At 48.5% G+C, this 12,456-nt stretch overlaps 1 protein-coding gene across 6 annotated transcripts in view; it reads right to left on the minus strand.

Annotated features, from left to right (window-relative positions):
• Nucleotides 1-5,591: 5,591 nt before the first annotated feature.
• The window catches only part of TOP1MT (DNA topoisomerase I mitochondrial), a 54,533-nt gene continuing 47,668 nt past the window's right edge, over nt 5,592-12,456 (minus strand). For all 6 annotated transcript variants that reach the window (XM_065586330.1, XM_024102637.3, XM_065586331.1 and 3 more), the window contains 3 exons: nt 12,015-12,109; nt 9,085-9,234; nt 5,592-7,134 (listed from right to left, as the gene is read on the minus strand). In XM_065586330.1, coding sequence (XP_065442402.1) covers nt 7,032-7,134; nt 9,085-9,234; nt 12,015-12,109 — 348 coding nt within the window. In that variant the 3' untranslated portion in view covers nt 5,592-7,031. The remainder of the gene's footprint in view (nt 7,135-9,084; nt 9,235-12,014; nt 12,110-12,456) is intronic.

Genomic DNA, 12,456 nt, shown 5'->3' on the forward strand with positions numbered 1-12,456 from the left:
ACCTCACCCTACAGCTCCAGTTCTCTATTTAGAAAGTTATTAGGAAGTGAAATAGGCATCTCAAGAGACCTGCCTCCTGTGGCTTAAGTACTGGGAAGTTCCCATGACCCTGTAATAATGAAGCAATCACTAGCTATTTTTAACAGGCTTTGGATTGGAAAATGACTGATGGTACAGTGACTCTCTACTCACAACTTAAATTCCATTCACTCGTGATGCCAGAATGAGGTGCCACTCAGCACGTTGACTCTGAAACCTAATGATGACTGTGTAACATGTCAGTCTTGTCAATTATTTCACTGCTAATCAAAGCACAGAAGAAAGATGATTGACATATGTAACCAAAGGCCCTCAAAATGCCAGCTGGCAGAGGGCACAGGGCTGCATAAGAGTTACAGAGATCCCCTGGATCTGGTATCTTCATACTAGGTCACCAAAGAGTGTCATGTAAGATATCTACCAAACGCCTGTGTCACAGTGGGCATCATACTCATTGCCAGATGTGTGTGTGGATAATATGCAAGGAGCTATGTACATATACTGGAAATCATGTTCTTAGAACCTCGTAGTTAAGGGCAGGTCTCCTAGAGGTACATGCTTTAAGACAGGTCCCACCAGACAGGAGTTGAGACAAACACAAGCTCCCTGGCTGACCATTGTGGACCATGTGGCTTACAATGGAAATCTATTTGAATGCTGAGTCAAATGCCAGTGAAGAGATTGTGGGGACTCCTGGAGAAGAAATTAACAGGGAGAGGTGAGCAGTGGGGGAAGGGAGGGCAATCCTATAGAAAGTCGGCGCCTCTGGTATGAGCCAGCCTGGGTGAATGGAGCATTTCGGGGAAGCAGCCTGTATTAGACGAGAGGGCAGCTTGTTAGCCGAGTTTAGGCTCTAGCATGCGTGTCATGGTTTGACTTTGTATGTATCCCTTTGAGTCCAATATTTCCCTTTGCTGCTTCTCCAATTTCTTCCTTTGTTAGATAAACGTCACCAGGCTTTTACCATGAACCAATCTACGTGCTGCGTGTTAAGGAGAGTGGGGTCCTGCCGTGCCACTGGTGAGCTGCGTGTGCTGCTCCTTTGGGAGCTAGGGTGACCAGACAGCAAGTGTGAAAAATCAGGACAGAGGGTGGGGGGTAATTGGCGCCTATATAAGATTAAGCCCCAAATATCAGGACTGTCCCTATAAAATCGGGACAGCTGGTCACCCTACTGGGAGCTGTGGAATTCTGGGAGTGTTCAGCGGCTCTGAGGCGGATGCTCAGGGGTTGGTGTGTGCCTATTGCTAACCTGCCGAGGGACAGCAGAGCCTGCGTAGGCTGAGAGGGGAGTGCGTGCGTGCGTGTCTGTGGCTGGGGGGAGAGGGGGGTCAGTGAGCTGACCCCCCTGACAGGCACAGACCAGGCTCCCTCACGCTGAGGGCAGGTGGTAGCGAGGTGCATCCCAGCCCTTGGCATGCCCGGGAAGTGTCACAACATAAGCAGCTGAGGCCTCTCTTTGTTCCAGGCTGTCTGCAAACTCCAGCACACGTCTCTACATCGGGGACACGCCCAGCCCCTTTGGAAGGATGCAACCAGAAGAGCTAAGAGCCTTCTTTTTGAAAAACACATGAAAGCTGAACTGGAGCCTCTGATGACAGCTGGCAGGAGGCAAGGCCCTCTGGCTGAGCTGCGGCAAACCCAGCCAGCCTAACCCCCGGTGAAGGTCCATAAAGGCGACAGGGACTCAGACATGAATCTGACCTGCTTTGAGCATTCTCTGCCTGTTTATAGCGCTGTCTGGGAGACGGAATGGCTGGCCCATGAGAATCCTGCTATTTCGACATTTGTTTTTGTCCAGAAATGGGGTCAAAAAACATCTCAGTCACCTCTGCTGTTTAGTTCCTGCTGCAGAGAGAAGACACTACCTACGAGAGGGGTTCTCCCGTCACTGTAGTTAATCCACCTCACCCAGAGGAGGTAGGTAGGTCGGCAGATGAATTCTTCCATTGGCCTAGCGCTATCTATACCGGGATGAGGTAGGTCTAGTTCTCTCTCTCCGAGGTATTTTTCACACCCCCAAGACACATAGCTATATAGATATAAATTCTTAGCGTAGACCAGAGCTGAGAAATGTGCGTTTAAACCATATTTGCCCACTTAAGCTAAATCGATATATGCAAAGTTTAAACTGGTTTAAGTGTGTCTACATGGAGGGTTTGCACTGGATTAGCTAGATCAATTTAAAATTTTGCTAAACAGTGTGATTTTTCTCAGATGGGCAGGGTCCATTTTTACAGACCCAATTAAAAAAAAGAAAACATAACTGTAAAAAATCATGCTATTTTGAAATGGTTTCCACTGTGCAGGGTTGAAAATTGACCTTTTCTTCCTTTTTGCAATTACACACACACTCTCTCTCTCTTAAAAAAGAGGATTTATCCACAAAAAAACCCTTTTGGTTCTTAGACCTGGTCTCTATCCTTAGACCTGTTACTATTCTAAGTAGCGAATAAAGTTTCTGCATGGTTCACGTAGCAGAAGTCTGCCTCGTTGGAGCTCTCTCTCCTGAATTCTATTCCCAGTGCTGAAAAGGTGAGGCCTAGGGATCGGATACAGAGGGACCTAGACAAATTAGAGGATTGGGCCAAAAGAAACCTGATGAGATTCAACAAGTGCAGAGTCCTGCACTTAGGACGGAAGAATCCCATGCACTGCTACAGACTAGGGACCGAATGGCTAGGAAGCAGTTCTGCAGAAAACGACCCAGGGGTTACAGTGGACGAGAAGCTGGATATGAGTCAACAGTGTGCCCTTGTTGCCAAGAAGGCTAAGGGCATTTTGAGCTCTATAAGTAGGGGCATTGCCAGCAGATCGAAGGACGTGATCATTCCCCTCTAGTTGACATTGGTGAGGCCTCATCTGGATTACTGTGTCCAGTTTTGGGCCCCACACTACAAGGAGGATGTGGAAAAATTAGAAAGAGTCCAGTGGAGGGCAACAAAAATGATTAGGGGGCTGGAGCACATGATTTATGAGGAGAGGCTGAGGGAACTGGGATTGTTTAGTCTCCAGAAGAAAAGAATGAGGGGGGATTTGATAGCTGCTTTCAACTACCTGAAAGGGGGTCCAAAGAGGATGGATCTAGACTGTTCTCAGTGGTACCAAATGACAGAAAGAGGAGCAATGGTCTCAAGTTGCAGTGGGGGAGGTTTAGGTTGAATATTAGGAAAAACTTTTTCACATTCCATCTAAATTATATTAAAACAATGTAATATCGGGCTGTTCAGAAGGAGATCCTGTCCTAATAGCACCCACCATCACCAGATAAAGAACCAGATTTTAAGGTGGTTAAAGAAAATTTTGTTTGAGAGCATTCTGTCTGGCAAGAAATCACTTGTCAGGAGTTGTGGTTGTGAAATCCTCATTTCTTTATTGTTTTGTCTTTATGATCCCCACTTCTCTATTGTTTCTGTATGGCCTCTGTCTGGTTCTTTGATTGTTTCTGTCTGTTGCATAACTAATTTTGTGAAATTTAAATCAACTATGGTGGTGGGGTATTGTTAGGAGGCTTATTCTTTCCCCCCTCACTTCCCTGGTCCTTCTCGCATGAACAGAGAGCAACAATACCCGAAGTTCAAAGGCGCAAACAATTCGATGTTTATTGGGGTGAACTTCCAGCAAGCATGATTCCAGTTAAGCAGAGCTCAAGGTTTACTATATAGATTGCAGTCAATCAGGAAGTAAGGGGGGAATGGGAATGGGGGAACTGGAATCATGTTTCGTTAAGGGGAGGGGAATGGGAAGAGGGAATGGGAACAGGGACGGCTCTGTGGTGTTAGAGCTGGGAAGGGGGACACTAAGGAAGGAAACTGGAATCATGCTTGCTGGAAGTTCACCCCAATAAACATCGAATTGTTTGCACCTTTGGACTTCGGGTATTGTTGCTCTCTGTTCATGTGAGAAGGACCAGGGAAGTGAGAGGGGGAAGGAATAAGCCCCCTAACAGGTATGACTGGTTAAACAATTGTTTTACAATATGCTAGTATTGGTTAGGGAATTGTTTAGTAAGCAAGACTTAAGTTTCACTATATAAACTGGGGTCCAAAAGGAAGTTCTTTGGGAACCAACTCCAGGACACAGCCACAAAGATCAGAGCTGCCAGACCTCTGCCAATCACACCGTGCGGAAGCTGGAGTCTCCCGATGACTGGCCATCAGGAAAAATTCATCTGCCTTATTGGGAATGATGAGCGTTGTATGTTGTGTGTGCAGTCTGTTTTGATGATTGTTAAGAGAGGTTACAGATATTACTGTGTAAGGCTCTTTCACTGGTAAAAAAACCCATAAACCCGCAGAAGATTATTCCCTCTTGTCATCCTCCAATAACCACACAACTGAGACAGGAACAACATAGGCGAGGCTCTGAATGTCTTTAGTGCAGGCATCTTAATTTGGGAAGATAGTTTAAAGGGGGGATCTTTAGAGTGAAGAATCCCTTTCGGGGCAAAGGGAAAGTTTATGTTATTGAATTGTAGACGAGCTAATTTATATTTAGGGCCCTCCCAAATTCACTGCCATGAAAAACGCATCACGGACGGTGAAATCTGGTCTTTTGTGTGCGTTTACCCTATACTATACCAATTTCATGGGGGAGACCAGCGTTTCTCAAATTGGGGGTCCTGACACAAAAGGGGCTGCAGAGGGCTCACTGGATTATTTTAGGGGGGGTCGCCGTATTGCCACCCTTTCTTCTGAACTGCCTTCAGAGCTGGGTGGCCAGAGAGCCCTGAAGGCAGCGCCTAGCCAGCAGCAGCGCAGAAGTCTGGGTGGCAATACCATGCCGTGCCACCCTTATTTCTGCACTGCTGCCTTCAGAGCTGGGCGCCTGGAGAGTGGCAGTTGCTGACTGAAGCCCAGCTCTGCAGGCAGCAGCACAAAAGGGTGGCAATACCATCCCATGCCAGCCTTACTTCTGAGCTGCTGCTGGCGGTGCTGATGCCTCCAGAGCTGGGCTCCCGGCCAGCAGCCGCTGCTCTCCCGCTGCCCAGCTCTGAAGGCAGCACCAGTGCAGAAGTAAGGGTAGCAGCACCGCAACCCCCCCTACAACCACCTTGTGACCCTCCCCCCCACAACTCCTTTTGGGGTCATGACCCCTACAATTACAACACCGTGACATTTCCGATTTAAATAGCTGAAATCATGAAATTAACTATTTTTAAAACCGTGAAATTGACCAAAATGGACCGTGAATTTGATAGGGCCCTATTTATATTACTAGGAGACATGTATCCGCCAAACACGAACTAGAAAAATCATGCTGGGACCCATCCGACTATCAGATTAGAAACCCAAAGTCCCTGCTTCCTAATAGATGGCGGTCAATTGCACACAAGTCCTCTCTCCTGCTTTGACCGCTGTCCAACGCCCTCTCCCAAAGTTAACATTTTAGGGCCCTATTTTCAAATGTGTCCTCACGAAAACTTGCATGTGCACTGCTTTTGCTGGCAGCCCTTCCATCATCACCCCGGAGACCAACTACCAATGCAGGTTTCTCCTGAGCTAGGGTTGGGTTCTGTGACTGGATTATCTGGATAAACGAGAGGACCAATGTACCCAAAAATATTTCAGATTTTAATGAAATGTTTCAAGCACCTAACTTCGAACAGAAATGAGAACTTAAATAAGTTAACACATGAGCGACGGTCTGAAAATCGACACGCAGAAAAGGATCTCCAGACCGCAGTGGCAGGGACTTTATCCACTGAATGATAGAAAGGTTAATCCTGGAGCTGATTTAACCCTTAGTGTGCATACAAAGATTTACTGATGAAAGTATTTTTAGGCTTATTGCTTGGAAGATCTGTAAAAAACTTTGTGCTTTGTATCAAAACAAGTGATCCAAAGTGATATGGCAAATATCTTCATTTTACTGTACTTTTCCTACAGTAGATCCCCATCCGGTTTGGGCTGAGGGCAGCAAGCTGCCCTACGCTGCAAGATCAGTGAGAAACATGGACTCAGTCAATGAAGTCACATGCCACTTACTGTCGCTTCTACAGCAAAACCATGTCCCCTGTCCAACATTTCCAACCCCTGCCATGACCTGACCCCTGTCCACACTATGAAAATGAATGGATGCGGTGAGATTTGCACCGACTGATATGGTGTCTAAAGATACCTGCGGCTTGATCCCAAGCCCACTGAAGTCAATGGAAAAACATCTATTGACTTCAGTGGGCTTTGGATGAGGGCCACAGGGAACGGTTCTGCTAGACCAACGTTATACAGAGAAGTTACATTCAAGCAGGCTTTGCTCAAATCAACATGATTTTGCTTTGGGTGTCAACCATCTATTGTATAACCCCCCTAATTGCTGGTTGGCCTTTTCAATCATTTCTTCCCTCCGTAAAGCGAATGTTTCCTATAGATCACCATGATTGTGTGTGTGTGCATCCGAACCAGTTTCCCCTTCCAAAGAATAGAGAAAACAAGATATCCTGTAATTCTTTCTCATGCTCAGACAGGTAGACTATCCCTTCTCGCAGTGTCCCCAGAACTCCTGCTACACCTCTTCAGTCATGTTACAGCTGCTTTCAGTGTTTCCAATTGCTTGGGTCCAGCAGTATCATTCCTTAGTGTTTCTGGTCAAGCTAATTCCCAGGCAGAGTGCAAGGGTAGGGACACCCTGATACAGAGACTGGAGATGGGATGAGATAATCTAATCTAGTTTTATGTTGCATACTTAAAACTCGCACCTAACCGCCGTCATCTCAGAACCAAAGGGGGAAGAAGACATGAAGCACTTGGCAACAGAGAGAAGGAACTGAAAGTTCATATTTAAGGCCACTGTGGTCAGGATTAGTACCACTGGGAGTGGTATCTGTGTTTCAGATTTAAACTCGTGGGTTCTTTTTACACAAAAATAGACATGCTGTGCATGTATCAAATTCTTCCATTACACGTATTTTCCCCAATACATAAAAACTTCCAAAGCTACCAGACGAGCACGAGGTAACGTGGGTTCTGTTTCGCAGTGGGGAAACCCCACTCTCAGAACTCGAAGTCTTCGTCAGCCATGTCAATCGCCCACGCAAACTTCTCCCTCTGGGTCTTATTGTAAATCTTCTCGATGGGCACTCCAAACTTCTTACACCTGCGGGCAAGCACAGGGCAGATGCTGAATGGTAGCAGAAGGCGACGGCAGCAGCAGGCTGTTGCTATTAGCTCCGCCGGTTCAATACCCGGGTCAGGAAGGATTCTTACCTACTGGGCATTTGCTGATGTTTTCAGAGTCTGTGGGTTTCCTCTAGGCTGATGTAAATGCTTTGAGATAACCGAGGTGTGGAACCACAGTTTTATGAGTGACATGCATCACCTCCCCATTCACAGCACTATACGGCATACTAGGGTTTTTAGTTTTCTGTTACACACTGTAATGGAGGGAGGAAGGGTGGCCTAGTGGATAGGACTGAGGTTTTTAAATCCATGGAGGGGCTGGTATGATGGGACAGCCTACAATGCCATAGAGCCGATCTGCGACTGCCACGAGCAAAAATCCCCAACGGCTGGAGACGGGAACTAGATGGGAAGGGATCTGAGACACTACGGAGAATTCTTTCCCGGGTGTCTGGCTGGTGGGTCTCACTCACTTGCTCAGGGTCTAACTGAGCGCCATATTTGGGGGCGGGAAGGAATTTTCCCCCGGGGATTTTCTTCTGCAGCATGGGGCACGGGTCACTTGCTGGTTTGAATTAGTGTAAATGGTGGATTCTCTGGAACGTGACGTCTTTAAACCATGAGGACGTCAGTAACTCAGCAGGGGCCTATTGCAGGAGTGGGCGGGTGAGGGTCTGTGGCCTAAAATGTGCAGGAGCTCAGACTAAATGATCGGGATGGTCCCTTCTGGCCTGTGAGACTATGAGAGACTGGCTTGGGATTCAAAAGAGGTGGGTTCAATTCCCAGTTCAGCCCGGTTCCTTGTCTGGGGACTTTGGGCACATCACCATCTAACCATCTGTAGACGGGGGGATACCCCTTCCTGACCTCTCCGGGGTGCTGGGAGGGATACATCCGTTAACGACTGTGAAGTGCTCAGATACCACAGTGCTAGAAAGATAAGGGCAGCCGAGTTTCCCACTAGCAGTGCAAGACACCAGGTGCTCTGGGATCTGCACTGGCTTCCAAGGGGTGCAACTCACGGTGCTGGTTTTCACTTAGGGCAGGCCGCTGCACACTGACCGTGCTGTAGGGACCCCGGTGCCACGCTCCTGAACTTCTAGCGCATGGTAGCTGGGTCCATACGGCCAGTCAGGGCACTGCAGGCGACAGGGCCGTAGATTCCCACCCCAGTTTGCCGCACGCTAGCTTGCCGTACAGACGAGCCCTTAGAGGCCGGTTTGGGACCCAGTGTCCCGAGAGGTCGCCTTTGTGCCCTGGGCCATCCTGCCACAGCCGGGGAGAGCAGAGCTGCCTGAGCTGAAGCTCCCTTGTTATACACAAGAAGAGCTGCTTGCAGGGCATTCCCTGTGAGGAATGCTCAGCTTTGCAGCTCTGCCCCTCTCCCGGCGGCCTTGGTCCTGCCGAGCCTGGTTTTGTCTGAAAACCCCCCGCTCCCCCAGACCCAGAGACTTGAGGCCACAGCCACTGACTTTGTCGTTTCCCGGGGGATGCTCAACCCCTGCTCCGCCCCAGGTCCCGCCCCCACTCCACCCCTTCCCCCAAGGCCCCGCCTCTTCCTGCCCCTGCCCCGCCCCATTCCCCGAGCGCACCCAGCTGTCTCCTCCCAAGCGCCTCCTGAACCGCTGATCATGGCAGGCGGGAGGCGCTGGGAGGGAGGAGAAGGAGCTGATTGGCGGGAGGGCTGGGGGGGAGTGCTGTGAGGGGGGCGGGGGAAGAGCTGATCAGTGGGGCCGCCGGTGGGTGCTGAGCACTCACTATTTTTTTCCCACGGGTGCTCCAGCCCCAGAGCACTCCCGGAGTCGGCACCTACGTTTCAGGGGGCAAGTGGATATTTCACTCTGCACGGGCAGCGCTCGCTGCCGGGCTCATGGGATAGGCACATAGGAGGGTAAAGAAACAGCTCTGAAGAGAGCCAGCAGCCTACCAGGCCACACTAATCCTGGGATCCAGATAGTTCAGCTTGGATGTGCCCAGAGCAATCTGCTTGTTTTCCTCTTTGTCCGTGGCTTGAACGTTCAGCTTCAGCAGCTGTTCTTGGAGCTTCTCCAGCAGCTTCTTTTTCTTCTCCACGGCGCTGGCGGAAGAGCAGGGACAAGTCAGACGGGACAGTAAAAAAGGGAAAGAAAGCAGGGCTGAAATACAGAGCGGTACGCTACAGTGCCGCCCCTCTGAGCTCTAGCAGTCCTATATACGCCACGGCAAGCAAATATACCGTACGCCTCGCTTTAACAAGAGAGACGGAGCCTGCCGCTCTGGCCAAGCCAGGAAAAGGAGCCAAGACCCACGGTTTGCCACAGCCACGAGGATCGAGAATCAGGTTTGGTTTAACAGTCACTAAGACCTAAGGCGCTGATCCATTAAAGTCAGTGGAAAGGCTCCCATTGGTTTCAACTATAAAAGCTCGGGATTGTAGCCAATGATTTTAGTTTATTGTTCATTTATTGTGTGATGTTATAATGAATTCACATGTTAACTTACATATAATCATTGTGTGCTAAATAGAGTTCAGTTGTAGGATTATAGAAGTATAAGATTGATCAGTAGTTAGAAGGGAATCATCATGCATTAGGCATTTAAGTAAGTGCGGCTGAAACGCAAGGCCGACAGGCTGAGGCCTGGAAGATTTTAGCTTAGCCATACTAGGCCTTTCGATAAGATATGCTGACATAAGTAAGTGACTGAAGAATAACCCGGTGCCCTAAAATGAAGGGAAAAGATGCACTAGTGGGCGATACTGCAAAAAATTAACAGTAAAAGTAATTTTTTTGCTTACAAGATACCCGGTAATCACATTGTTCTAACACATGCCCTAACCGCAAGGTGCATCAATGCTAATGAGAACCTACACAACCTATAGAAATTGAGGTCCCTTAAGTTTCACGGGGATATCAGACCAATAAGAAAAAACAGCGTTGACCCTTTTATGGAAATGCGCAGAATGTAGGTATAAACAGAATCACATTATACAAAGGGGGTGGCCAGAGTGGAAAAATTGAGCTCCCTATGGGAAACTCCATCAGGAACCATTCCTCTACTGATGATCAAGCCATGAGAGACCCATCAGACCCTAACACTATAGTTAAGGATGTGAGTATAACTATAATTGTAACGTGTGCATAGGTCTGTATAGCATTTCTGTATGCTTGGGTAATCATAACTTGAACTGGAACTTTAATAAAACTCGTAAAATAGACTAGACCTCGTACTTGTGAATGTCTGTGTGGTCACCACTCTTGGTCTTTGCGTGTTCCTAGAGACTCTATATCTGAAGCAAGTAGCAGAGGTGACCTACACTCTGTTGAGCTTGAAGCTACCCGCCAGAGCCGAACCCACGGTGGTGTAATACCCCATTACTACAGTCACTTTAAATAAAATAAAAGGCTACAGGATAAAGGAGGCACAAGGTCACGGATATATGGGATTAGTTTGATGGAGAGCGTTCCATCATCTGCAAGGAAATTCGGTAACCAATACCAATGATGTGGGAGCCTGTGTAAAGATGAATGTTGGAGAAGTAAGACTGAAAGACTTGACCGCTTGGAAAGAGTCTTTGGCTTCAGCACTGTGCACAAGCCTGTTAGACCTACGGAGCATCCAATCTGCTAGTCCATGAAGCAACCAATAACCCATCCTAGAACCAATGGCTGCATAGATTAGCATCGACAGGTTCAGACCACATGGCATCAAGCCTAGAGATGTTCCTAAGATAGCGACAAGGAGGATTTGGTTAGGGCACTAAGGTGGATCTCAAAAGACAGAGCTCAACAGAACAGAACACCTGAGTTTTTATGTGGTCTTCGAGAGTAGGGTCACCATGACAACCAGTACCCAGAAGGGAAATCAGTCTCTGGGACATGAAGCAATTCAGAGCTCTGAAACCATCACGGGATGGCAAAGGTACCTTCTATCCATGCCAGTGCTCCTCCTCCTCACACCCTCTTCTGGCCAAGGGCACAACTTTGTGCCAGATCAAACGTCTCTAGAAACAAGAAGCTTGAAGCATGTGCCACTTGTCTGGGTAGAATTTTATCAACAACATCAATAAAGGTGTGCAGCTCTAGGTGTCCAAAATCTGCCTTGATACAGGATGATTTCCCATAAAGAAACCCCCCCAACCTCCACTCTTGCAGGCTCCAGGCCTAAGAACCAGGTCAGAAACTGATTTTTAACCAGTAGGCCATGCTAGTAAGGAACATCCTCAAAATCATGATGATCCCCAGTGACTCCCACACTGATATTTCACAGCAAGGATTTTCTAAGCTCGGCGTGGCAGGAGAAACTGAAAACGAGGTTAAGAAAAACTACCAAGACTGATCCCTCTCCCCAGTCCACGGATCCCATATCACCCTGGCCTGGTGTACACTACAGAGTTAGGTCGCCATAAGGCAGCTGACCTCGATCTAACTCGACACTAAAATGTCGCTCCCGCTGATGTAACTCGCCCACTACACCGGCTTAACTCCACCTCCACAAGAGGCGTAGCGCTCGGGTCGATGCAGTTAGATCAATGCAACGTCCATGCAGACACTGTGTTGCTTACATCGACTGATGCCAGCCGGGGCTGACAGCCGGAGCCCCACTGCCTGGTGAGGGATTGGGGGGGCAAAAGAGAGAGGAGAGCCTGAACCTGGGTAGCGGGACTCCGGCTGTAGGGCCCCACAATACCAGTTAACGTGGTCAGGACACTCATCGCCAACAGAAGGAGCATAGTGTGGACTTTTAAAAATCAAATTAATTACTGCAGTGGCTGTATGTCGACTTCACTTAAGTCGACTTAATTTTATAGTCTAGCCATGCCCCCAGTCCTGCCCACTTCCCTCTGCTAACAAAGACTGTGATACACGAGACCCTCACGCTTTAGATTTCACATCTTTTTTGGCTTTGAGATCAGCCTTGGCTCTCTTCAACTCCATCTGCGCCTCACCCAGCTGTTCCTTCTTGGCGTCGATCTGGGAAAACAAACACAAACTACCCTGAGCTTTCCTTCTTCCTGGAGAAGGCCTGATGTCGCTTCCGCCCCAGCAGCGACCCAGTGCCACCGTCTCGTTTCCATCATACACACTATTGGATTTCCTTGTCACCTCCACCCTGGGTTTCCGATCACGCCTTCTCTGGCGTTTCGTGCGTCCCACGGGCCAGTCCCTTTGTGCTGGCCTGGTTTTAGGCATTTCGCATCTTAAAAAGATAGGCAGAGCTGGTCTCAGAAAGCAGCCTCACTGCTCGGAGAGCTCACGACTCCTTCTGTGGCCATTGCAGGAGCTACGGGCACTGGTACACCTCAGTCCCACCTGTTCTC

Source organism: Chrysemys picta, chromosome 2 (genome assembly GCF_011386835.1).
Source record: "Chrysemys picta bellii isolate R12L10 chromosome 2, ASM1138683v2, whole genome shotgun sequence".
Classification (NCBI taxonomy): domain Eukaryota; kingdom Metazoa; phylum Chordata; order Testudines; family Emydidae; genus Chrysemys; species Chrysemys picta.